A 26,886-nucleotide genomic window follows, 5' to 3' on the forward strand; every position below is an offset into this window, starting at 1 on the left:
TGGCATGCTGCGATTCATGGGGTCGCAGAGTCGGACACGACTGAGTGACTGAACTGAACTGATGTGAATCAGCCATGAGTGTACATGTGTTCCCCATCCTGAACCCCCCTCCCACCTCCCTCCCCATCCCATCCCTCAGGGTCATCCCAGTGCACCAGCCCTGAGCACCCTGTCTCATGCATCAAACCTGGACTGGCGATCTGTTTCACATATGATAATATACATGTTTCAATGCTATTCTCTCAAATCATCCCACCCTCGCCTTCTCCCACAGAGTCCAAAAGACTGTTCTTTACATCTATGTAAAGACACCCATGTTGGTGGCTGTTTTCTTTGTGTATTTCGCCTGGTCACAATCTCTTCAGGAGTCGTTTTGGCATATGCAATTTGTGTGGATTGTAATAGACCAGAAAGGAAATCTGTGGCAAGAAAGAACTATGGGGGAATCACTGAGGAGGTTTTTTTGTAAGCACAGATTCTGGGACCTTACGCTAGATGATTTCTGTTGTACTTTTTGTTCCTGACATGTTTGTTCATGATTTGGAGGGGGAGTCGGCTCCATATGAATGGAAAGTGGAGATAATTGTTGTTGTAAATGTTTATTGAATGCTTACTGGGCACCAGGCAATGTTCTTGGGCACCAGGCAATGTTCTAGGTGTTTCCCATATAGGAACTGAGCTGATCCACCCAGTAACCTCATGAGGTCAATTATTTTATGGTCCTCATTTTACAAGTAAGGAAACCCAGGCACTGGAGGTTACTATCCCAAGCAAGATATCTGAGCACATAAAGAGAGCTGGGATCTGAATACAAGCCATAGTTGTTCCAGAGACCGTGTTCTACGCCACAGTATAGGACCACTCCTCAATAGCCAGGAGGCTCCTAAGAAGCTCTTAAGTACCTCTGAATACATTTAAAAAACTGTCCCTGTTTGCCCCACTTGTGATGCTATTTATAGGTGACAGTTGATAGACTACTGGTACCTAAAAAACACAGTACTGTAAGGACATAGAGTTGTCTCGCTCATTGACCAGCATGGCACGTTTCCCCATGCAGATACATAGGAATGCACACTGGGAGATGGTGAGAAAGAAATAGCAGACTGTCTGGTTCTCTCCTTGCCGCTCGTTAGGTCAATGGGGTGACAGTTCATGGAGCCACGCCCCTCTTCAATGCTTGCTGCAGTGGCAGTGCTGCGTGTGTCAACGTGCTGCTGGAGTTTGGCGCCAAGGCCCAGCTCGAGGTGCATCTGGCCTCACCCATCCACGAAGCCGTGAAGAGAGGTAAATGAGGCATCACACCACACACAGAGCATTCAGGGGGCTCCCTTCTGTCTGCATGAATCAAGGGTAGAGTGTTCACCCTGCAAGGATCTCCCAGTCCTTCTTCACCAGTAGACTAGGTGTGCTTAGTTAATCCTACAGCAGTAACTTCAATAGGAAATAACACCGGGGAGTGACATAGCTTTTCTTAGAACTGGGAATGGCTGTCTGCCTCAGACGTCCCATTTCCTGGGCTCAGTCTCTCAGTCGGCCTTACTTGAGGCTCTTTGCTGGTGTTTGGGTGGGAGCTGGTGGAGTTAAGCATACAGGGGTAACTTCATGAGTTGTGCTGTGTTTCTGTCTCTGTCCTCACTAGAAAAGAACAGCTCATGCCCCAAAGTCCATAAAACATCAACCACGACCATAAAATTGATTGTGAAAGTGTCTGAAAGCCCAGACTAATCGTTTCTCTAATGGAAGATTAAAGGTGACTGTCCACAACAAGCAATATATTCTAGATGAGCTAATGGCTCTCACGGTCATTAGTTCTTGAAAAAAAGGCTCCAGCTTTAAAAAGCATGCCATTGGAAACCTTGAATGGACTCTAGATTTCTATATTCTCATAGAAATGGTGGAAAGAGTAAAATTAAGGAATTAGAAAATGATGTGCAGAGACTTCCCTGGTGGTTTAGTGACTGAGACTCTGAGCTCCCAGTGCCGATGGCCTGAGTTCGATCCCTGGTCAGGGAACTAGATCCCATATGCTGCAACTAAAGATTCTGCATGCCACAACTAAGACCTGATGCAGCCAAATAGATAACTATGTGCATAGACTAGACGTGAACAAGAAGAGCCATCAAAAGGCCAACACCATCTGACAGAGGTAACACCCAAAGAAGAACATTTCTGTTAACCAGCAGTGGAGATGTTCTCTTATATTGAGATCAGAAATACAGCAGAGGGAGTTCACTGGTGGCATAGTGCTTAGGTGGCATCAGCTCTTCCACTGCTGGGGCCTGGGTTTGGTCCCTGGTCAGGGAACTGAGATCCTGCAAGCTGTGTAGTATAGCCAAAGTTTTTTAAAAGTTTTAATTAAAAAAAAAAGAAATACAATGGAGAAGTTAGAACACTGTAGAACAGTGATTTTTGCTGGTATAATGAGGATTAAAGTGTTTCAAAAGGCAATAGTGAAAGATTTTTCCTAGGTTGTTAAACCTGTCACTTGGTAAAATTATTATTATTATTATTATTATTATTATTATTTTGCAGAGGATTACTATCAATGATAGGGCTTCCCAGGTGGCACAGTGGTAAAGAATCCTCTTGCAATGCCAGAGACTGGGTTTGATCCCTGGGTCAGGAAGATCCCCTGGAGAAGGAAGTGGCAACCCACTCCAGTATTCTTGCCTGGAAAATCCCATGGACAGAGGAGCCTGGTGGGCTACAGTTTATGGGATTGCAGAGTCAGACATGACTGAGCGCGTACACACACACACTATAAATGGTACAAAATCCCTAAATCTCAATGCAAAATCTCTATGGTATTGATGTCCTGTACATATTTGATAAACATTTCTTAATTAATAATTGATGCTGATTATTTCCCAAACTTAAAGTAAGTCCTTTAAATTGTAGGGAAATAGTCTACTTTGGAAATGAAATAAAAGTGTTTAAAATGTCTTAAATTTTGATTCGAAGTAAAATTTAATCTGTTATTTGCATTTCCATCCAAAAGTTTTAAAATGGATGAATACTGGGAGTGGTTTGAAATAAGTAGTTCTGCAGTGTTTAGATGGTTATATATGGAGTGTTTGGTATCTATGTGTGTGACATATATATATACACACACACATATATATGCCTATCATAAACAATGAGTTCATCTGTCTCCTCACATTTTTTTCTTTGTCATAAAAACATGTTAGGGACCAATGTCCACAGAACAGAAGAGCAAATAGCAAATTTCTTATTCTAGATACTATATTAGTGCCAATCATTTGACTTTTATATAATCATTTTTAAAAATCTTCCTGAGAATACTTAAATTTAACTCAAGCTAGATTCAGTTTCTTCTGTTAAAAAAAAGGGACAGGAATTATTTTAAAATGTTTATTAGATGCACTGTATTTACCAGGCAGTTTTAGGTCCTGATTAGATATTATTTCTGAATTCCTACAGCTTTAAACCTCTACGGACAAGTGGAAGGGGGTGGTCAGTTTGAGTCAGTACTTTGACAGATTAATGCTATAATCCAGGTATAAAATTACTTAGTTGAACAAATAGATTTGAATTTGCTGAATCTTTATTTATAGGTTTTAATGCATAATTATGCTTAATTCAGACTTTGTGATAAATCAAGCAGGCTTGATGAAGCTTACTTTTATGTCATCTATAAAGAAAAGGTTGGTTAAGCTAATCAACAATAAGATTTTTTTTTAAGGAAACATTTAAACCTTCAAAAAAGAACAACCTCTTTGTAAAACTCCCATCAATACCTCAGAAGCAATTGCTCCCAAACAGATCATTCATATGCTTCAAATTAATCATGTCTGTCTATTAATGGGGCCAACTCTCAAAGGATATTGCTTGCTTATATAGTTCTTGTTAGCCACTAAACTTAGACACTAAAGTGCATTTGAATAGATTTTATACTTGAAGCTTTTTATTAATTCTCATAGGAGTCTTCCAGGTTAACCAAAATAAGGAGGTACATGGAATGGCCATCCACCTAATCTTACATGCATGGGCAAAGAAGAGAAGGAGAGATTTGTAATGGAGAGGGATGGGTCAGGGCTGGGCCTTGGATCTGAGCACTGGCTTTTCAGAGTAATAATGGCATGAGTCATTTGTCCCCCTGGGTCTTGTAGCCTCTGCCTGTAAACCAGGGACTTATTATAGAGAGTGATTTCATCTGTATTCCTTGGAACCCTTGGTTTGGTTGGAGGTACCTCAAAGGCTGTGAGGAAGAATTTCAGTGGGGGGTGCATGGGCATGCTCTTTTTTTTAATGGTTTTATTTTGGAAATTTCTAAGATTTCCCCCACTCCTAAAGTTTTTTTTGCTATTGAAAAGAAAATCTAGGTTGTTTCTAAAGCCCATTCCAGATAACCAATCTTATAATTCTGTGAATAGTTAATATTTTCCTTACTTGAGTGAGGTTTTCTTGTGTTCTACCAGGTAATAGAGAGTGCATGGAGATTCTACTGGCAAATAACGTTAACATTGACCAAGAAGTGCCTCACCTCGGAACTCCCTTGTATGTGGCTTGCACCTACCAGAGACTTGACTGTGTGAAGAAGCTTCTAGAATTAGGTAACTTCCAGTAGTCTTTTCATGAGAAGAACTGAATAATCTTGCTTTTCCATGGCTTCAGAGACAAAGTTCTTGTCAGGCTGGACAAAATTCTGACAGCATTTGATGTTTCAGTGCTTGAAATGGAACTTCAGAAATGAGTATCTGTAGCTCTCAGTTGTGCTTCCTTTGATGTTGGCTCCATTTACCTGTTATGGTTCTCCTTGGTGGCCTCAAGGGAGAGCAAGAGTCTCTTTCCCATAAATCCAAGGGGAAAACAACCAGTTGTATTTAACTGGCTCTTTTTGAGTCACATGCCCATCTCTGAACCAATCATGGTGGCCAAGGGAATACCCTGACCAGATTGGCTTAGGCCTAGATTTCAGTCTGCACTGCAGTGGTTGAGCTTCACTGGAAACAGGAGCTGGGAATCACAGAAGATGGTTACCCAGAGGGAAATCTAGGTGTGGTTACCAGGAGGATCAGTTCAGTTCAGTTCAATTGCTCAGTCATGTCCGACTCTTTGCAACCCCATGGACTGCAGCATGCCAGGCTTCCCTGTCCATCACCAACTCCCAGAGCTTGCTCAAACTCATGTCCATTGAGTTGGTGATGCCATCCAACCATCTCATCCTCTGTTGTCCCCTTCTCTTCCTGCCTTCCATCTTTCCCAGCATCAGGGTCTTTTCCAGTGAGTCAACTCTTTGCATCAGGTGGCCAAAGTATTGGAGCTTCAGCTTCAGCATCAGTCCTTCCAATGAGTATTCAGGACTGATTTCCTTTAGGATGGACTGGTTGGATCTCCTTGCAGTTCAAGGGGCTCTCAAGAGTCTTCTCCAACACCACAGTTCAAAAGCATCAATTCTTCAGCACTCAGCCTTCTTTATGGTCCAACTCTCACATCTGTACATGACTGCTGGAAAAACCATAGCTTTGACTAGATGGACCTTTGTTGGCAAAGTAATGTCTCTGCTTTTTAATATGCTGTCTAGGTTTGTCATAGCTTTTCTTCCAAGGAGCAAGCATCTTTTAGCAGACACTTCCCATAGAATACTTTAGATCAACCCTGCTAAATTATTTAGTCGTTTTTAAATTCTCAAAGACATATACAGAAACTGAGAGTCCAAGGAAAAGTAAAAGGTCTTGAAACTTATTTGGTTAAAGGTTCCCTAAACTTAGCCACTGCCATAAAGGTGCAGATTATAGTAAGAACCTTTAAATAGGAATTTTTTTCTCTGAGGTTTTTGTCTTTTTTTTTTTAATCCCCTATCATTTGCCAGTCCCTATATTAATTCATAAAACTTTTTTTGATTCCAGTTTCAATACTAAATACTTATTTAGTATTAATCCCAGTGTAAGTACTAAGTAAACTTAGCTTGTCCTTTGCCGAAACACAAAATAGCTACTAAAAGGAGCTGCAAATATTTTATTTTGAATGTCACACAATTCCTATAAGAAAGCAGGTAAAGCATTTAAAATGACTAAAAATATCTTTTTAAATTGACATCTTCATCTTTATTAGTTAATGACAAATGATTTTTCACACAGTTGTGCCAACCTGAACTAGCTAATCTTATGTGAAGTTTTGCCAATAGTTTACTACTAAAAATGCATCTTTTATTTTTCAACTTCTCAAACTATAACACACAGCAAGGCATGCATATATGAAAATATGTAACTTAAAGTAATAAACAACTGCCATTGCAACCCAACCCATGAAAACATATAAAACATTGCAAAGACAAGTCCCCCTTGTGACATCTCCGCAAAACTATACCTTCCCCACCTCCTTCAAAAAAGTTACTAACATCTTGTCCTTTATGGTAATGATTTCTTTCCTTTTCCCTTTAATTTTGCCACCTAAGTTCTAATTAATAATAAGAATTTTTAGTTAGATTACATATTTTAAATTTTGTATAACAGGCATCATATAATATGTTTAATATTGCACTGGCCATCTCTTGCTCAACTATATTTGTTTATGTTATTACAAGTAGCTGTAGTTGTTCAGTTTCATTGCTGAGTAATACATAATGTGTATCTATATAGTGCAGTGTCTTTATATATTCTACTATTGAGGCTTCCCAGGTGGCGCTAGTGGTAAAGAACCCCCCTGCCAATGCAGGAGACATAAGAGATGCAGGTTCAATCCCTGGGTCGGGAAGATCCCCTGGAGAAGGACACACTGAGCGACCAATAAACACATACAATATCTGATATGAAGTGCTGGTCATAGGGTATGCAAATATCTGTTCATTATGAGATATTGTGTGTGTGTGCCAGTCGCTCAGTTGTGTCCAACTCTGCGAAAAGGAAAGATGAATGCAGAGTTCCAAAGAATAGCAAGGAGAGATAAGAAAGCCTTCCTCAGCAATCAATGCAAAGAAATAGAGGAAAACAACAGAATGGGAAAGACTAGAGATCTCTTCAAGAAAATTAGAGATACCAAGGGAACATTTCATGCAAAGATGGGCACAATAAAGGACAGAAATGGTATGGACCTAACAGAAGCAGAAGATAAGAAGAAGAGGTTGCAAGAATACACAGAAGAACTGTGCAAAAAAAGATCTTCACGACCCAGATAATCACAAAGGTGTGATCACTCACCTAGAGCCAGACATCCTGGAATGTGAAGTCAAGTGGGCCTCAGGAAGCATCACTACGAACAAAGCTAGTGGAGGTGATGGAATTCCAGTTGAGCTATTTTAAATCCTGAAAGATGATGCTGTGAAAGTGCTGTACTCAATATGCCAGAAAGTTTGGAAAACTCAGCAGTGGCCACACGACTGGATTCATTCTAATCCCAAAGAAAGGCAATGCCAAAGAATGCTCAAACTACTGCACAATTGCACACATCACATGCTCGTAAAGTAATGCTCAAAGTTCTCCAAACCAGGCTTCAGCAACACGTGAACCATGAACTTCCAGATGTTCAAGCTGGTTTTAGAAAAGGCAGAGGAACCAGAGATCAAATTGCCAACATCCGCTGGATCATCGAAAAAGCAAGAGAGTTCCAGAAAAACATCTATTTCTGCTTTATTGACTATGCCAAACCCTTTGACTGTGTGGATCACAATAAACTGTGGACAATTCTGAAAGAGATGGGAATACCAGACCACCTGACCTGCCTCTTGAGAAACCTGTATGCATGTCAGGAAGCAACAGTTAGAACTGGACATGGAACAACAGACTGGTTCCAAATAGGAAAAGGAGTACGTCAAGGCTGTATATTGTCACCGTGCTTGTTTTAACTTATATGCAGAGTACATCATGAGAAACGCTGGGCTGGAAGAAGCACAAGCTGGAATCAAGATTGCCAGGAGAAATATCAATAACCTCAGATATGCAGATGACACCACCCTTATGGCAGAAAGTGAAGAGGAACTAAAAAGCCTCTTGATGAAAGTGAAAGAGGAGAGTGAAAAAGTTGGCTTAAAGCTTAACATTCAGAAAACTAAGATCATGGCATTTGATCCCATCACCTCATGGGAAATAGATGGGGAGACAGTGGAAACAGTGTCAAACTTTATTTTTTGGGGCTCCAAAATCACTGCAGATGGTGACTGCAGCCATGAAATTAAAAGACACTCCTTGGAAGGAAAGTTATGACCAACCTAGATAGCATATTAAAAAGCAGAGACATTACTTTGCCAACAAAGGTCCATCTAGTCAAAGCTATGGTTTTTCCAGTAGTCATGTACAGATGTGAGAGTTGAACCATAAAGAAGGCTGAGTGCTGAAGAATTGATGCTTCTGAACTGTGGTGTTGGAGAAGACTCTTGAGAGCCCCTTGGACTGCAAGGAGATCCAACCAGTCCATCCTAAAGCAGATCAGTCCTGGGTGTTCATTGGAAGGACTGATGCTGAAGCTGAAACTCCAATACTTTGGCCACCTCATGTGAAGAGTTGACTCATTGGAAAAGACCCTGATGCTGGGAGGGATTGGGGCAGGAGGAGAAGGGGGTGACAGAGGATGAGATGGTTGGATGGCATCACTGACTTGATGGACATGAGTTTGGGTAAACTCTGGGAGTTTGTGATGGACAGGGAGGCCTGGTGTGCTGCGATTCATGAGGTCGCAAAGAGTCGGACACGACTGAGCGACTGAACTGAGGTGTGTGACCCCATGGACTGTAGCCCTCCAGACTCCTCTGTCCATGGGATTCTCCAGGCAGGAATACTGGAGTGGGTTGCCATTTCCTTCTCCAGGATAAAAGTACCATTTTTCAATACTTTTCTCGTCAAAATATTTGGAAACTGTCTTAGTAGGCATTGCCGAGGGTTTAGGCTTCAGTCACATATTTTCACAGATTTGTCAAATATGTCATGGCGTTTAAGATGTCTTTGTGGACAGCTAGCATACTTGAGGCTCACTGTGTTTCTCCACTAATGTGTAGTGTTAAATTGTGGTCATATGCTTTCTTAAGGAGCCAATGTTAACCACGGTCAATGGCTGGACACCCCTCTTCATGCTGCCGCCAAGCAGAGCAGTGTGGAAATCATCCACCTGCTGATAGACTACGGGGCTAACCTCAAGTGCAAAAATGCCCAGGGCCAAAGCGCACTTGATCTGGCAGCTCCAAAGAGCAGCATAGAGCAGGCGCTCCTGCTCCGGGAAGGTAAGGAAGGGTGGGCATCCCCTTTTCCACAAGCACATGTACTCTCTCTCCTTCCTGCCTCCCTGTAGACTGTCTTACCTATTTGCTTTTCCTCTTTCTAATTGGGAATGGCACGTGGGAGCAGGCGAGTGCTAGCATTGCCAGACGGGATTTTGTCACTTATAACAAAGGGGCATTTTCATATACCTGTTATGTGGCCTTGTTTGTGCATTAACAAGAAAAGAGAGAAATTTGTTTTCACCTTAAAAAGGTGGAACTGCCCCATGTATCCTGGTATAAGCACATGATTGAGCAGACTGCTTTGTAATACTTGAAGGCAATTTAGGGGAAATGAGAAAAATTTGAGTTAGATATGGTCAAGTGGACACAGAGTGTGTCTTTCAGAAACTGGACTAAATGGTGAAGTTGTTTGCCTATTCTCCAGCTCAGGGAGTCAGTGAATCTGTGCTCCCCATTGCCCCATGCCCATATCCACCATGGGCTAATGAATCTCTAGACGCTGGAGGAGGGAAGGCAGGCCCTCTACCAGGCTTGATATCCCAGATTCTACGGAGAACCATGCTGTGTCCCCATAAAAAGAGAACACTATCTGAGCCTCTCCTGAGCATGTGTGTGCTCAGGAGACCATTAAAGTAATAGTAATTATTCAGCTTTCCATATGTCAGGCATTGAGCTAGGTTTGAAAGAAACATTGATGCATCTCACTGAATTCTCAAAACCTCAAAGCTATGAGAACTTTATGGTAACTTGTGCTTTAACCCAGCTCCAAATAGAAACAAGAGGAGCACAAAGAGATGGGCTTTCAGAAGGTCACACAGCTACTAAAATGTAGGACTAGGATGCTAACTAAGAGCTAAGATTCTAACTTGCACTCTTCTTATTACTATTATTGGAGTACTATGGATTTTTGGCTTCCTTGGTGAGTCAGCTGGTAAAGAACCCACTTGCCAATGCAGGAGATGCAAGAGATGTGGGTTCGATCCCTGGGTCAGGAAGATTCCCTGGAGAAGGAAATGGCAACCTGCTCCAGTATTCTTGCCTGGAAAATTCCATGGACAGAGGAGCCTGGTGGGCTATAGTCCATGGGGTCGCAGAGAGTCAGACATGACTGAGTGCATACACATATTATTAATTTACAATGTCATGTTAGTTTCAGGTGTATAGCAAAATGATTTGATATATATATATATATGATTTATATATGTATAAATATAGATATGTATATATAGATATAGATATATATGGGCTTCCCAAGTGGTACTAGTGGTAAAGAACCCACCTGCCAGTGCAGGAGATGTAAGAGATGTGGGTTCGATTCCTGGGTCGGGAAGATCCCCTGGAGGAGGGCATGGCAACCCACTCCAGTATTCTTGCCTGGAGAATCTCATGGACAGAGGAACCTGGCAGGCTACCGTCCATAGGGTTGCAAAGAGTCAGATGTGACTGAAGTGACATAGCATGCATGTATATGTATATTCTTTTTCAGATTCTTTTCCCTTGTTGGTTATTATAAAATATTGAGCATAGGTCCCTGTGCTATACAGTATGTCCTTATTGTTTCTCTCGTTTTATATATACTAGTATGTATCTATTAACCCCACAGTCCTAATTTATCCCTCCCTTCCTTCCCCTTTGGTAACCATATTTCCAGTGTGCATTGTTATAGTTTGGATGCCACAATCCTGAATCTTCTGAAACAATTTCTAATGAGGAAGAGTTTAATTTCACTCACCAGATCCAGTTTGTGAAACCACCCCCATGTCTTGTATACCTTATACCTTCCAAGTGGGAGGCTTGCATCTGTAGTTTTAGTGCTTCTTAAGCTTCATGGTGCTTACAGATCACCTGGAAATCTCCTTAAAATGCAGATTCTGATTCAGGAACTCTGGGGTGGGGCCCCAAAGTCTATATGGCCACCAGCTCCCAGGTGATGCTGATGTTGCCAGTCTGAGGACACACTTTGAGTAAGACTGGTCTACATTATTTCCAGTAGTCCGTGTCATTAATGGTTGTTCTTTGATTTGAGTCTCTACTCACAGCTCCCAGTTTGGAAATACCGGGTACTTAACAATTATTAGCTAAGAATATGGTTTATAGCCACTGTCACATTTCCTGTTTCCTTCCATCAAAGATGTCTCTGGGTCCAAGATTTATATTTCTTCTAAACAAGTTCCTCTGCCTTCCATCTTCATAAATACAGCTGCTCACTCTAGAAGACTGGACACCAGCTATGTCAGAGGTCACTCTGAGGAGCTTTAGTTGTGTGACAGGAGAGACACTTTGCATTCTAGCTTCCTAAGGTCTTGACTAAGGGCGATGGTCTGCTCCTCCAGGTATCTTTTAGGCACATGGGTGCTCCTTGGCAATATCAATCCCAAGTGTTATGTGGCTCTCGGCCTGCGTAGTCACTATTTCTCATGGGGTGCAAGATGCTGTGACAGTGGGCTTTTCTTGGAAAGGAAAGCTTTGTATAGTCCAGTAATTACATAGATCTACTTGCAGCAGTCTTTGTTGATACAGTAACGAAAAGAAATAACAGGGCATTACAAATGCCCGTGCATGCCGAGGATCCCAGCCAAATGCTCATTCAGCCTGTTCCACCATGTTTTTGACCGTGGTTAATTTGTTTTCCTTCGGGACTCAAAACCACAGGCATGACAACTCTTTGAGACCTCAGAAGACTGAGGTGCAGGCTATAACTGGGTCTAAGTGGGTTGTATCCTTTCTCCAGATCCTCTGTTGAGCTGGGATCCTTGTCAGAACGAAGGCCCCCGCTCTGAGTGTGAGTAGGGACCCAGCCAGCACCACCTCAGGGGCAGCTCAGGTCAGGAGGTCCCTGAGGCCTGACTGTCAGGCCCTGCACGTCTCCTCCCGCCTCCTCTGTGACCGTGTGTTTGAATTCCTCCCGCAGGCCCACCTGCTCTTTCCCAGCTGTGCCGCCTGTGTGTCCGGAAGTGCTTGGGTCGCAACTGTCACAAGATCATCCACAAACTATACCTGCCGGACCCACTGGAAAAATTCCTCCTTTACCAGTAGTCCCAACTGTCTATAGGAAGATGCTTGGAAATAAAGAGGTTGTTGCCTGCTGTACCCAGGGTGCCTAGTGTAGATGCACAACAGCTAGACTCCTGGTGTCTTCACATGAGCTAAGCTAGTTAGAGCATAACACTGATGAACTGGAGTATGTGGGGAATGGAGACTCCTGATTAATTTAGCATTCTTTTTAACCAAGGCGCAGTCAGAAACCTTTTCATTTTTAGTTCTCGTTAAGAAATTTTTAAAAATTGTGAAGTAGAGTGAAACTAGTAGGCAGTTTTTCAAGATTCATGATTCTCTATTATCTAATGGTTACCATTCTGAATAGCATGTAGACACGTAAATCTGGGTGGATAAGATTATGATGAATATAAGTCTTGCACGATAGATTCTTGATTCAGTTATTCCCTCCTTCCCCTTTGTTTCCTTTCATGAATAAATCTCTGCTAAAATTTTATTTCCTTGTGTTTTATTTTATATATAAAAAAGCCAAATACTTTAAAACATCACAGTTAATTGAAGCTTGCAGTTATCGAGGTCCTGGTTGATGTTGGTTACACCTGGGAATGATAATATTTTGAATGTATTGGGCTGGCCAAAAAGTTGATTTGGGTTTTCCCAGACAGTGTTATAAAAACTCGAACAAACTTTTTGGCCAATTCACTATTAGGTTAAACACAGTTCATTATTAAAATTAGTTTCACTTCTTTTTAAATGTGACTGCAATCCAATTTTAAATTATACATGTGGCTAACATTATATTTCAGTTGATACTGTTCTAGACTTTTTCTGATTTTCATGACTCAGATATCAATAAGTACTCGTAGTTAACTATTTGGGGGATAAAGATTAAATTCTTATTTCATATCAATTTAGAAACAAATATTGGTTTTTAGAAAATGTTAAAACATTTCAAATGATGGTATAAAATACTGGAATAAAATGTTCATGAATATAAATGAAAGGGGAGCTCTTTTCTAAGGATACTATCAAAGAAACTTGAAAGGAAAATACTGATAGATTAAAATAGGTATCACAGAATATGCAGGAATTGGAGGCTTTCTGTCTTCTGAGTGTTTGCCAGAGTGCCGTTTTTGGTCTGCTTGCATCTTGCTGAATGTCTAAAGTCTGTGTTAAGCCCAGGATGTCCTAGGGTGTTCAGTCTGTCTGTGACCACAAGGAACTTGACAATCCTGCTGTTGCATCCACTTTTGAAAATTTTAGACCATGAATTTCATGAATCGCTTGTATGAATCTCCCAAATCTGGTAAGTGTGTGTGTGTGTGTGTGTGTGTAGGGGGGCTCTGTGTGTGTGTGTGTGTGTGTGTGTGTGTGTGTGTAGGGGGCGCTGTGCTCCTAAACTGAATCCCAAGAGATCACTCCCCCAAACCGATCCTTCTGCATCCAGAATGGGTATGGAACAAGTCCAGATCCCTGCATCTTGGTGGTATTGTGATGTTTGATGGTTTATGATTGGACACGAGATAGTATTTCTTCTTCTTCTTTTTTTAATGAGATAGTCTTTGCATTCCCTTTGAGCCCTGCATTCCATCAAGCTAGAATTAGACCCTAAGTTGAATCATCTAGTTTATATGAGATTATATGGCTTGCTTTTGGGGGTTCTGACCACTAATACGGATTATTTCATTTTTTTCACAGGGTATGGAATGTTTTATTCCCAAAGTGGTGTGACTTCTTGCCATTTCAATCATATTTGAAATACTCTGCAGTAACTTCTCCATTCATTCATGCATTTTTTACTCAGCATCTATTATGTGCCAGACACAGTTTGAGGCTATGAGAAAGAAAGATGAGGTTCTTGCCCTTGAAAAACTTATGTGTCAGTGGAGGCAACAGGGAATAAGCATACACATGTCATCATGACAGGAAATGATAAAAATAAAGGAAATTGTGGTTAAGAGTGATGATGAGAGCCACTGTTTTAAGTAAGTTGATTAGGCAAGGTCCCTGGCTAGGTGACTGAATTTTGAAAGAAGTATCCATGTGTGTATCTAATATTTATTATTTAGTTTTTGCTATTAAGGTTTTAGTGACTGTTTTCAGTGTATTTTTAGTACATCTTGACGGGTTTTTTTGTTTGTGTCTTTGCTTGATTTAATGTAACAATCCTATTACAAAAGTATTCTTTTAATTGAAGTATAGTTGATTTACAGTGTTTAGTTTCTGGTGTACAGCAGAGTGATCCAGTTATACACATATATACCCATTGTTTTCCACTTTCTTTTCCATTATGTTTATTGCAGGATGTTGAATATAGTTCCCTGTGCTATACAGTAGGTCCTTGTTTATCTATTTTATATATAGTAGTTTGTATCTGCTAACCTCAAACTCCTAATTTATCTGTGCCCCCTCTTTGGTAAACCATAAGTTTGTTCTCTATGCCCATGAGTCTGTTTCTGTTTTGTAAGTAAGTTCATTGGTCACATTTTAGATTCCACATTTAAGTAATATCATATGGTACTTGTCTTTTTCTGTCTGACTTTGCTTAGTATGATCTGTAGGTTCATTGATGTTGCTGCAAATGACGTTATTTCATTCTTTTTTGTGACTGAGTAACATTCTGTTGTGTGTGTATACCACATCTTTGTTACACATTTATCTGTTGATGGATATTTCGGTTGCTTCCATGTCTTGGTTATTGTGAATACTATTGCTGTGAACACTGGGGTGCATGTGTATTATCAGATTAGAGTTTTCTTCAGATATGTGCAAAGGAGTGGCATTTCTGGATGATATGGCAACTCTATTTGTAGTTTTTAAGGAACCTACATACTGTTCTCCATGGTGGTGGCACTAATGTGCATTCCCACCAACAGTGTAGTGGGGGTTCCCTTTTCTCCACACCCTCTCCAGCATTTGTTTTTTGTAGATTTTTTTGATGATGGCCATTCTGACTTGTGTGAGGTGGTACCTCATTGTAGTTTTGATTTGCATTTCTCTAACAATTAGTGATGTTGAGCATCTTTTCGTGTGCCTGTTGACCATCTGTGTATGTATTCTTAGAGAAATGTCTATTTAGGTCTTCTGCTCATTTTTTGATTGGTTGTTTTGTTTTTTTTTTAGGGTATTGAGCTGCATGAGCTGTTTGTATATTTTGGAAATTAAGCCCTTGTCAGTTGCATCATTTGCAAATATTTTCTCCCAGTCCATAGGTTGTCTTTTCATTTTGTTTATGGTTTCCTTTGCTATGCAAAAGCTTATAAGTTTGATTAGGTCTCATTTGTTTATTTTTGTTACAAATGTATTTTTTGATTCCTGTTCTCCCGACAAACTATTTTGTAATGATTTTCTAAGTTTCAAACTCTTTGGAACTATCCTTTAAAATGGTGGTTACAATTTCTTAGCTATTTCCATATTGTTGGGTATTTAATTATTTATTTCTAATGTCTTGCTATTATAAATAATGAGTGTGAACTTCATTTTGATAAATCTTAAAACAGTTGACGTATTTCTTAGATTTTCAGAAGTGGTATTTCCTAAGAAAATGATTTAAAATAATAGTATAAAATACTTTAAAATATCTACATAATGAATCATTTTAAGGTTAAATTATTTTCATAACCAAACATATACCACATATTATCTGTTCAAATGCCATCTGTCTCCTTACAGAGATATCCAATATATTCATCTGTATACCATGTGCCTATCATCTGTCTATCCATCCATCATTTATCTGACTGTATCCATCATCTGCCATGACCCATTATTTTAAAAACTAAGCTTGCATGTGTCACTTCAAGATGCAAACCTCAACTCTCTGAAAAGCCCATCAATTATTTAAAAGGTTGGGTACATCATGCAACATCTCTAAGTTTTTGTTCATATTTTATTAAGGAACCATTTCTCCCAAAGTAATTCTCCTCCCTGATATTTCTAATATTGCCATGTCAAACAAACCTGAGGTTTACAGATAATTCTCTTTTCAATAACAGTGTTCGTTGCAGAGACGATTTTATGTGCTTCCCACATAGAGAACAGCTGACTCTTCAGAGACAGTGCCTGAAGTTGTCATGGTGAGGGCTGAATCATTGTCAGGGAAGGGCACTCTGTACACTGGAGGACCTCTCGTTTACTCCCATTCCAAATCCTTGCCAGGGGCTACTCCTGCATGAACATTTGCATGTGAAATATCAGTACATCATCTTTCTTTAGCAGAGTCTGTACCAGGACAAAGGCAGGGGTCAGACAGGGTCACGGTCACAATAGCAGCTTCATCTTTTAACATGAGTGTAACCTGTAGAAAATTATATACTAAGTTTTAGTTTTCATTAATTAAATTTCCTCTCCTGCCAGCGTTATGTCTTGAAAATCTTTCAACTTGCAAAAAAACTTGCAAGAATAATACAATGAATATTTGTCCATCTTATCACTTCGCTTTGTCAGTTGATAAGATTTGCCACATTTGCTTATGCCTTTTTGTATGTGTATATGAACATATGTATGTATATATACATATTTGTATGAATGTGTGTATACACACTTACATATATAAGTAGGCCCATGAATAATGAATACCTGTACACATATTTTAAAAAAATGAACCCTTCGTAAGTAAACTATGAGTGTTAACAATTCTTCACCAGGGCTAGGATTAGGAGGAGGTGAGTGAGGCAAAAAATTTAAGGGGGCACCGAAAAATATCATCAGAAGAAAAATTGTAGTGCAGTATTAAGAAAATTCAAATGTTAAGGGAAAAAGGTCCCCAATGACCAAAATATCAAAAATTTTAATAAAGACAGGCTGTGGTTTGTTTTACAGCCCTGCATAACAGTGTAATGAAAACAGTGTTCCCAATCAGCCCAAGGTCCTGGGACATGGGGCTGCTGGGTTTATGAGGAATGACAGTGGCTTGTGAACAGAATGGGCAGTGCTGACTTTACATATACTCAAGCAGTTTGACCATAGAGCTTACATTAACTTTTTCTTAAAAAAAATTTTTATTAGGCTGCCCCAGGTTTTAGTTGTGGCATGTGGGATCTTAGTTCCCTGACCAGAGATCAAACTTGGGCCCCTGCATTGGGAGCACAGAGTCTTTAACTACTGGACCACCAAGGAAGTCCCAAGTTTTTCTGTTTGGTGCAAAATATGTACATAGGGACATACGTTTCTCTCACACTTCCACAAGATGAGTACTTCAAGTAAGCATGTCCTAAGAACACAGCTTCTTTGACAAGTGTGGGCGATGCAGTGATCACATGCAGGAAGTTTGACATTGATGCACTTGGAGTATCCGATATACATCTATATTTAAATTTCTGTGGTTGTGGCACTGATGTCTTTTATGCCTTATCCTCCCCAATCAGGATCCAATCAAGGATCATCACATTTACTGATCAAGTCTCTTCATTCTCCTGTCATTTAGAAAGCCTCCCCCCGCCAACTTTTGTGTTTTATGGCACCCCACTGGCATTTTTGAAGAGTTCAGCCTCATTGTTATGAAGACTCTCTCTCAGTTTTGATTTGCCTGATTGTTTGCTCAAGAATACTACATTATGCCCGATTTTCAAAAAAAACACATCCTTGTTTGAATCATATTGCACTGATCTATGGAGTAAGAATGAGTGACAGCTTTCTAAAGTAACAACAGCAGCCAGCTCAGTGTGCGGAGCCAGTTAGGCGGGCACAACTAAGACAGGACTTGGTTCAGGAAAAGCAGATCACACCAAATGACCAGAGGAGAGGTGCACCTTTTAGGTTTTAAATGTTTTGTACTGGAAAACTTGCCGGCTGCAATGACAAGAGGTTTCAGCTCTGGGGCCGACTTTGACTGATTGAAGGTGACTTCCAAGTCTCTCCAAGGTGCAGGAGAAAAGTCTTGGAATCCCATGAGTGATGTCAGCCACAGATCTACAGGTGAGGGGTGGGGCAGAGTCAGTGGCCAGTGTTAAGTCTGCATTTGATAAAGAATGATTATGGCCTTACTGCTGCTACAGGCCATAATTCTTTTTTCTTACCTAACCTGGGCTGAGTTTCCTAAACATGCAGACAGAAACAGAGACCGACTCAAAGCTGGTAGATTGTTTTGCTCTTGCGGCTTCTTGTAAGCCAAGCTGTTTCTCTTTAATGAAAGCTCATGTACATGTAGTTCAACTCTATCCACATGTGGATCCTTAAAAATGCATCAACTTCCCTCGTAATATTTTTCTAATTCCTGACTAGAACTGTTGTTAAACAGTTTAAAAAAAAACAACAACAAACAGTTCCCATCTTCCAGCATCCACAGGTGTTGATCAGCATTATGAGAAGATAAAATGGTGATTAATTCCTTCCCAGATGCTAAGGCAACAAGCTTCAAATCTTCTTTATTGTTGTTTTGGACAATCAAGTTAACTTTGAACATAGAGAAACATTATCTTCTTGGAATTTAATGAAAAGTAAATAAAGCTTTACAGTGAAGATTTTGCTCAGAGAATGGGATGCTTTCCAGCTCTCCTGCTGCACTGTCTATTTAACTCCTTGACAGCCAGTCTACACTGGGAGTAAATTTCTCCCTCTGCCAAATACAAGGTTCATTTTTCTTCAGATCTTTCCTGATACAGAAATGAACCATATATATATGCTTATGGCATTCTCCGTTAATTCTACAAATAGAGCTGGAGGGCAATTTCAGTTCAGTTCAGTCGCTCAGTCGTGTCCAACTCTTTGCAACCCCATGAACCACAGCACGCCAGGCCTCCCTATCCATCACCAACTCCGGAGTTTACCCAAACTTGTGTCCATTGAGTCGGTGATGCCATCCAACCATCTCATCCTCTGTCGTCCCCTTCTTCTCCTGCTCTCAATCTTTCCCAGCATCAGGGTCTTTTCAAATGAGTCAGCTCTTCGCATCAGGTGGCCAAAGTATTGGAATTTCAGCTTCAACATCAGTCCTTCCAATGAACACCCAGAACTGATCTCCTTTAGGATGGACTGGTTGAATCTCCTTGCAGTCCAAGGGACTCTCAAGAGTCTTCTCCAACACCACAGTTCAAAAGCATCAATTCTTCGGCACTCAGCTTTCTTTAGTCCAACTCTCACATCCATACATGACTACTGGAAAAACCATAGCCTTGACTAGATGGAACTTTGTTGACAAAGTAATGTCTCTGCTTTTTAATATGCTGTCTATGTTGGTCATAACTTTCCTTCTAAGGAATAAGTGTCTTAATTTCATGGCTGCAATCACCATCTGCAGTGATTTTGGAACCCCCCAAAATAAAGTCAGCCACTGTTTCCCCATCTATCTGCCATGAAGTGATGGGACCGGATGCCATGATCTTAGTTTTCTGAATGTTGAGCTTTAAGCCAACTTTTTCACTCTCTTTCACTTTCATCAAGAGGCTCTTTAGTTCTTCTTCACTTTCTGCCATAAGGGTGGTGTCATCTGCATATCTGAGGTTATTGATATTTCTCCTGGCAATCTTGATTCCAGCTTGTGCTTCATCCAGCCCAGCATTTTGCATGATGTACTCTGCATATAAGTTAAATAAGCAGGGTGACAATATACAGCCTTGACATACTCCTTTTCCTATTTGGAACCAGTCTGTTGTTCCATGTCCAGTTCTAACTGTTGCTTCCTCGACCTGCATACAGGTTTCTCAAGAGGCAGGTCAGGTGGTCTGGTATTCCCATCTCTTTCAGAATTGTCCACAGTTTATTGTGATCCACACAGTCAAAGGCTTTGACATAGTCAATAAAGCAGAAATAGATGTTTTTCTGGAACTCTCTTGCTTTTTCAATGATCCAGCAGATGTTGGCAATTTTCTCTGCCTTTTCTAAAACCAGCTTGAATATCTGGAAGTTCATGGTTCACGTATTGCTGAAGCCTGGCTTGGAGAATTTTGAGCATTACTTTACTAGCATGTGAGATGAGTGCAATTGTGCAGTAGTTTGAACATTCTTTGGCATTTCCTTTCTTTGGGATTGGAATGAAAACTGACCTTTTTCAGTCCTGTGGCCACTGCTGAGTTTTCTAAATTTGCTGACATATTGAGTGCAGCACTTTAACAGCATCATCTTTTAGGATTTTAAATAGCTCAGCTGGAATTCCATCACCTCCACTAGCTTTGTTTGTAGTGATGCTTCTTAAGGCCCACTTGACTTCACATTCCAAGATGTCTGGCTCTAGGTGAGTGGCAATTTGGCAGTATTTAAATTTTAAGTGAACTGATTAATAATTATAGATTCATATGCAGTTACAAGAAATAATACAGAAAGGGCTCCTATAGGTTGGCCCAGTTTCCCCCAATGATAACTTTGTGCAAAACTGTAGTACAATATCACAACCAGGAAATCAACATTGAGACCATCCATTGATCTCATTTGGGATTCTTGTTTGACTTGTACCCACTTCTATGTGTCTTTAGTTCTGTAGAAAAGATCACATGTGTATGAGCACAACTTGGACCCAGTGTGTCCACTCTTAGTAATCTCACCTCTGGAAATAATTGCATATTGTCACTGAGCCAAATCTGGGTCCACTCAATGTGGTAAAGTTTATTGACACTGCGTTGTGATGAAGGAATGTATAGCGTTTATTACAGAATACCAACCAAGGAGAATGGGCAGCTCATGCTGCCCAAACTCTCCAATGGCCTTTAGGGGAGGGGTTTTAAAGGCATTGTGAGTGAGGGAGCTTCAGGCTGTGTGATGAGCTTGTGCACAGTTCTTGGATTGGTTAGCATCATGATGATGTTTCAAGCATCATCAACCTTTGCTTTTTGACCAGTCTGAGATCTACATGCTTATGGTCAGTTTTCATCTGGAGGGGGCCTGCTTCCTGTAAAAACAACTTAGGAATGTGTGTCAAACCTTTGTATCTTTCAGGGAACTGAGAATTCAGTTAGTCCCCTATGTGGCAGATTTATAGTCTAAATTGTTACCATTTTCCCAGCCTAACAGCTATTCTTTGTTTCTAGTCTTCACATTTCCTACTTACTAATTCAGATTGGGGAGGCCTGGGAGAGTAAAGCAAAAAAGCCTTTTACTGAAAAGAACAGGGACACGGGGGCATGTGTAGGGCTCCAGTTACCCCTTTTCTTTGATAGTCTTCTGTCTTTAGGGGCACAGGTTCAGGACAAGAAAGGGAATACACTTTCAAATAGGTTAATCATAAACTTGGGGAACAGAGTTTAAGGGGGACTCAGTCTCAATATGTGCATGAAGCCATATGTAGAAATCTATGAAGTGCAGTATTTTTGCAGTAGTAAAAGAAAATGGTAACACCCTGCCTCCATCATTAGGGGAATAATGAAATACTTTTGGTGTGAAATACTTACGAAATGCTCTGCTGTAGTGAATAAAGAAAAGGACAGAGCTATTGAGTTACTCTGCTGAAATGAAAAGATCCCCAAGACAAAGTAAGTATAAAAAGTGTTTGTGTTAATGTAATTACAATCATGTGGAAAAGGCACAGCAATAAATGTGTATCCCCATGTATGCAGGAAAATGCACTTTAAAATATGCAGGACATTCCTCAGACTGTAAGCAGTGGCTCCCACATGGGTCAACTGAGGCTCGGTGAATCTGAAACAGTAAGGCTGTATCTTTGACATTAAAAATAATCGGTGATCACTGCACAAGCAGACTATGCTTGAGACTAACTCAGAGCCTTCCCAAATGGGGAAGGAAAGTCCCTTTCTACTTGGAGAGGGAGTGGAAATCCAGGGGTGGCCATCAGCCTGAGCCAGCACCCGAGGGTATGGGGAAGCTGGGTATATTTGAAAAAGACACGGATAAAACCCCAAATGTTTTGTAACGGCAAATGGGGAAAACTCCACACAGTAAAACTTTTTATAACTAATCATTGAAAGATAGTAGCTCACCTCCAGGCTCCCCTGCTGCCCAGCAATCCATTTTTTTTTCCAGTAGCAACCCTGAATTATTTATTTAGAAGTTAAAATATAATGTGTGGAGGAGGGTGAGCAGGCATTTAGTGCAACCCCTGCAGTCAGAAGGTAGAAACTAGAAGTTCTTTCCAAATGTGCATTTTTGTAACATATAGACACATTTTCCCATAAGAAACTCCCAGAAAAATTGAAACCACATGTGCAGATGGTCAGGGCGTGCTGTGTTAAGTTGCTGTGCAAGCAATTCAGCAGGGCTGCAGCAAAACCAGCTTTCTCAGCTCCTGGGTTCTGGGGCTTGTCTCAACAACAAGAAACCCCCAAACAACAAGTGGATCCAGTAGGCAAACAGTGTTGCAGCAGGCCAGCGGTCTCCTCCCCCAACCCTGTTCCCTGGGCTCTCCCAAAGTTACAGACTGTGAGTTTCCTTCCTGATAAACCTCAAGGCTTCCTCACTGATTGGTCTCAGTTTTGGAAAGGACGTGACATCAGCAACTTTGCAGACTTTAGGCTGGGGGGCTGCTGTGGGCTTTGGGCAGCCTCCAGCCTGTTAGGTAGAGCGTGCGTGCGTGCGTGTGTGTGTGTGTGTGTGTGTGTGTGCCCCCGTGTGCGCGTGTCTATTTGACCACAGGTAGTACTCAGATTACCCTGCCTGTCCTGTTCTCTGCCATCTGACCAGGAGGGTGCCGCTCAGCCACTCACAGCCCTGGAATTTCCCAGGAGCCGGGGGAGCATGGAATTTGGACTTTCCTGAACAGCTGAAGTGGAGTGTGGAGCTTGCCCAGCCCAGGAGAGCACCATGGATGGTGAACCACCGGGCAGAAACGGCAGCAAGCCCCCGGACATGAGGCTACTTTCCAACCCATTGATGGGGGGTGAGTTTAGGGGCTGTGTTGTCAGCCTGCTGGGGAGGTCGGTTAAAGTGCTTAGGAGAGAAGAGAGACGAGGGTGGGGCGATTTCATGGCTTCATCTGAAATGTGGCCACGGGGTAGTTACTGGACAGATGTCCATGACTTGCTGGTATCTGTCCTTCACATGGTTGTTCCAAAATGTGTCCACCTCTCTCTGCAGGGTCCTGTGGACCACGTCAAGTCACTGATCACAGTTTATTCCCCAGGAGAAATGTCAGCTGCAAAGAATTATTTTTTGTGGGTCAAATATATCACTGATATTCCATTGGAGGTTTGAAAGTCATTTCTAAATAGGAACATCTTCACTGCTAAAACATTTATTAAAAGGTCTTAGGTATGTGTCATTTGGGTGGGGCTGGGTTTATAAATGATGTTCAAAAATTGAGCCCTGATTGATTCACTTTAAAAGGAGCCTTTTTTTTTTAACCTGTGGAGCAGTGTCTTAGAGGTATGATTCTCCCCTGTCTTGTGGTGTCTTTGTTAATGCATAGAGTCCTATACCTCTGGGAAACTGTCATTTCCTGTGAGCACTCAGCAGGTACCTGCTGACTGAAAGGATTCTGAAAAATGGGTCTAGACATTAGAGGAGGCTGATTATATGATTATATTCAGCACCCTGGGAGGCTGCTCACAACACTTGTTGGTCAAAGGGACAAAAAGCAGGGACCCTAAATTCAGCTAGGACTTACAACTCTCCTGCTGTTTAGGTGCTGAAGGGGGAAAACACACACACAAAAAGAAATACAAAATGTCTTCCCTCTGGCTCATGGAGCAGACAGGACTGCTCAGGTTAGTCGTTCGTTTATCCACTTTGGCTCATAAAAGGAGCAGAATCCTCAACAGCAAGTAGGATTTGGATCTGCCAAGGCAGACCTGGCTTAATCAGAGATACTGAGTATGAACTTAGAGCAGTAGAAAGCAGAGTAGCACCATAAATAACTTTAAAAAATGGATTTGATAAATATATTTTTAAAGCAGCAAACCAATCAGTATGGAGAAGAATCAGTAATGTGGTTGACTTCTGCATGATGATTTTATTTTCATTTCTACCTAAGATGGGGCACCAGCCACTTTTCACTGTTCAGGGTTTCTAAAGGTCCTAATCCAGGAATTTCCTGGCAGTTCAGTGGTTAGGACTCCACGCTTCCACTGCAGGGGGCATAGGTTCGATCCCTGGTCAGGGAACTAAGATCCTGCATGCTGTACTGCTGTGGCCAAAAATATAAATAAATGAAGGTCCTAATCCAACCCTGGTTGGAGCTGGCTGGGTGGGTGTGGGTGGGCAGGCACTATATATTTAGTGCACTGTCACAGCTGGACTGCAGTGTCTTAAGGAGTCTAATGAGAACAAGTGTGGAGAGATGAAATCTGAAAATGAAGCTTCAGAAGCTAGGTGGAAGAGTTCAGCCTTCATGAGGCAGGGAACTAGGAGCCATTGATGGTTCTGGAGTGGAAGCTTGGCCATAATAAAGACTGTAAGTAAATTAATGTGGTAGCCATAGTCAGGATAGACTGTGGAGAATTTATGAGAAATTACTGTACTAATCCACTGCTTCTCAAACTCGTATACATCAGTATCACCTGGATGGATTGTTAAAACGCTGATGGCTGGGCTCCACCATCTCAGATACTAGGTCTGGGGTGGGGCCTGGAAATCTGTATTTATAACAAGCTCCCAGGTAATGCTGGTGGTGCTGTTTGGGGACAATACCTTGAGAACCACTGTGTGAAGCTGATATCTGGATCAAGCATCAGAAATGACAGAGAAAGGGAAAATATGGCTTGTATTTTCAGAGGAAAGAGATATCAAGCTCTGTTGCTTGATTAACTCAGCTGGTAAAGAATCCACCTGCCATGCAGGAGACCCAGTTCGATTCCTGGGCTGGGAAGATCTCCTGGAGAAGGGATAGGCTGCCCACTGTAATATTCTTGGGCTTCCCTTGTGGCTCAGCATGGTAAAAAATCCACCTGCAATGCGGGAGACCTGGGTTCAATCCCCAAATTGGGAAGATCCCCTGGAGGAGGGCATGGCAGCCCATTCCAGTATTCTGGCCTGGAGAATCCCATGGACAGAGGAGCCTGGCGGGCTACAGTCCATGAGGTTGCAAAGAGTCGGACATGATGGAGCGACTAAGCACAGCACAAAGGAGAGAAGGTGGCCAGAACTGCAGTGTTTTCAAAGCCTAGGGTAATGTCAACTCAGAGGGCTCGATGAGAGAGAAGTCGGGAAGGGGAGCCGGCTTGGGGATCAGAGTGAGATAGGGAGGAGGACTTGTGTTTGAACGGGAATGTGCCAATGGCCATGCCCAGGGCTCAGCATGAAGGTGCGGGACAGAGGCTGGGCAGTGAATTCAGGTTGGGAATCAGGCCTCAGGCTGTTCTGCAGAGGGGCTGGGCTGAAATTCTGGAGAAGGAGACATTGTCTGATAGCTGATGGCTGAGAGCCAAGGATGGAGCCCTGGGACAGACTTCCATTTGAGGACGGAGAACCAGTAAAATTGGACAGAGAAGCAGGAAGAGACTCAGATGCTGTCATTTCACAGGGACTAAAGGAAGAGTTTTCCAAGAAGCGGAAGTCACAAGGGTGGGCGCCAGGGCCCCTCTGCTTACCCAACTCCTCTACAAATGACCCACAGACTACTGCATTTTCGAAGCCACTGCCCTCAGGAAGCCCTCCCAGACTTTCTCCCAGCCCTTACCCAAGTGGAGGCTCGCTCTCCCTACTGTGCATCAGCCCTGCCCCTTGGGCAGAATTTCACTGATAGCCGGATTGCATTTATTTATGCTTCGGAAGCCTTGACCTTGGTGAAGTGTGGAATGTGAAACACTCAGAATGTTGTTTCCAGGCCTTGATGAGAAACTCAACTCAGGTGAAGCGAATCCCCTGGCACTGGACCAGGACAGAGGTCAGTGAGGTGTGGTTAGCTTTGGGGAGCTCTGCTGCTCCCACCTGCACTAGCAGGCTTTTCTTGGCTGCCTCCTCTGGAGGAAGGGAGGAAAGGGTATGCAGATGGCAACAAAGTATTTATAGAGATAGAATTCTTGACTCTTCTGTCCCAGGAGTGGGAATAGAATGTCTTTCTTTTCCCCCTGAAAATACCTTGTTATTGATCACGTTGTGTCCCCGCAAAAAACATAAGCTAAAGTCTTCAGCCCCTGGACCTCAGGATGTGACCTGATTAGAAACAGTCATTGCAGGTGCAATCCATTAAGGCCCGGTCACAGTGGAGCAGGAGGGCGCCACATCCAATGACTGGTCCATGGAAGAAGAGCAGAGGAGGCAGAGAGGGATGAAGGCTTGTGACGACAGAGGCGGAGATTGTAAAGACGCACCTGAAGAGCCAAGAAACCACAAAGACGGACAGCCAACACCAGAGGCTAGAAGGGGTGAGGGAGGACTCGTTCTCTTAGGGTGGATTTTTAGCTGTCGGGCCACCTCAGCAGGGGCAGTTTTTCTGGGGGAAACCTGCCTGATCACACAGGATGGGTTGAGGGGGTGAGGTCTCTATGGAGGAGGCAACCGGAGACAGAGACCCAGACAGGAGAGGCAGGGTGATGGAACAGGGAGAAAGAATTGCGGTAGACAGGACTGATGTGCCCAAGAGTTGCCTTGTTGGGCCTTTGTGTTTGTCTCTTTGCGACCGTGAGCCTCTGTTTCTTTCTCCCATTTGTCCTGCCATCTAACCAAGGTCCACAGCCACTGTAAACACAACACCCAGATCCTCTCCAGCGTTGGTACTCACCACTGAACCTACCCCATCACCATCAGAAGACTGAAGGCTTGTGCTCCCACTGTCTCTGAGCAACGCAGCCTCTCTCCCCTGCCTTGCCCTTGCAAAATGTTTCCCAGGAGGAACGGTGGATACTACTCCCAGCATTCATTGTGGGCTTTCAGAGCTTCATGAATAATAGCTCTTT

The 26,886-nt window shown here is 42.0% G+C and overlaps 2 protein-coding genes across 7 annotated transcripts in view; both read left to right on the forward strand.

Annotated features, from left to right (window-relative positions):
• ASB11 (ankyrin repeat and SOCS box containing 11) overlaps positions 1-12,665 on the forward strand; it is a 34,924-nt gene extending 22,259 nt beyond the window's left edge. For all 3 annotated transcript variants that reach the window (XM_020912127.2, XM_020912043.2, XM_020912208.2), the window contains 4 exons: positions 1,134-1,284; positions 4,440-4,574; positions 8,981-9,172; positions 12,084-12,665. In XM_020912127.2, coding sequence (XP_020767786.1) covers positions 1,134-1,284; positions 4,440-4,574; positions 8,981-9,172; positions 12,084-12,208 — 603 coding nt within the window. In that variant the 3' untranslated portion in view covers positions 12,209-12,665. The remainder of the gene's footprint in view (positions 1-1,133; positions 1,285-4,439; positions 4,575-8,980; positions 9,173-12,083) is intronic.
• A 9,727-nt stretch (positions 12,666-22,392) lies between these two features.
• Positions 22,393-26,886, forward strand: part of ASB9 (ankyrin repeat and SOCS box containing 9) — a 28,685-nt gene continuing 24,191 nt past the window's right edge. Inside the window, exons 1-2 of one of the 4 annotated variants that reach the window (XM_020911506.2) lie at positions 22,393-22,474; positions 22,736-22,931. In XM_020911506.2, coding sequence (XP_020767165.2) covers positions 22,856-22,931 — 76 coding nt within the window. In that variant the 5' untranslated portion in view covers positions 22,393-22,474; positions 22,736-22,855. Of the gene's footprint in view, positions 22,475-22,507; positions 22,932-26,886 lie in introns of those variants that run through there. The other 3 variants (XM_020911434.2, XM_020911581.2, XM_020911641.2) reach the window with 3 other exon arrangements.

The sequence above is a fragment of the Odocoileus virginianus genome, unplaced genomic scaffold (assembly GCF_023699985.2).
Source record: "Odocoileus virginianus isolate 20LAN1187 ecotype Illinois unplaced genomic scaffold, Ovbor_1.2 Unplaced_Scaffold_6, whole genome shotgun sequence".
Taxonomy (NCBI): Eukaryota; Metazoa; Chordata; class Mammalia; order Artiodactyla; family Cervidae; genus Odocoileus; species Odocoileus virginianus.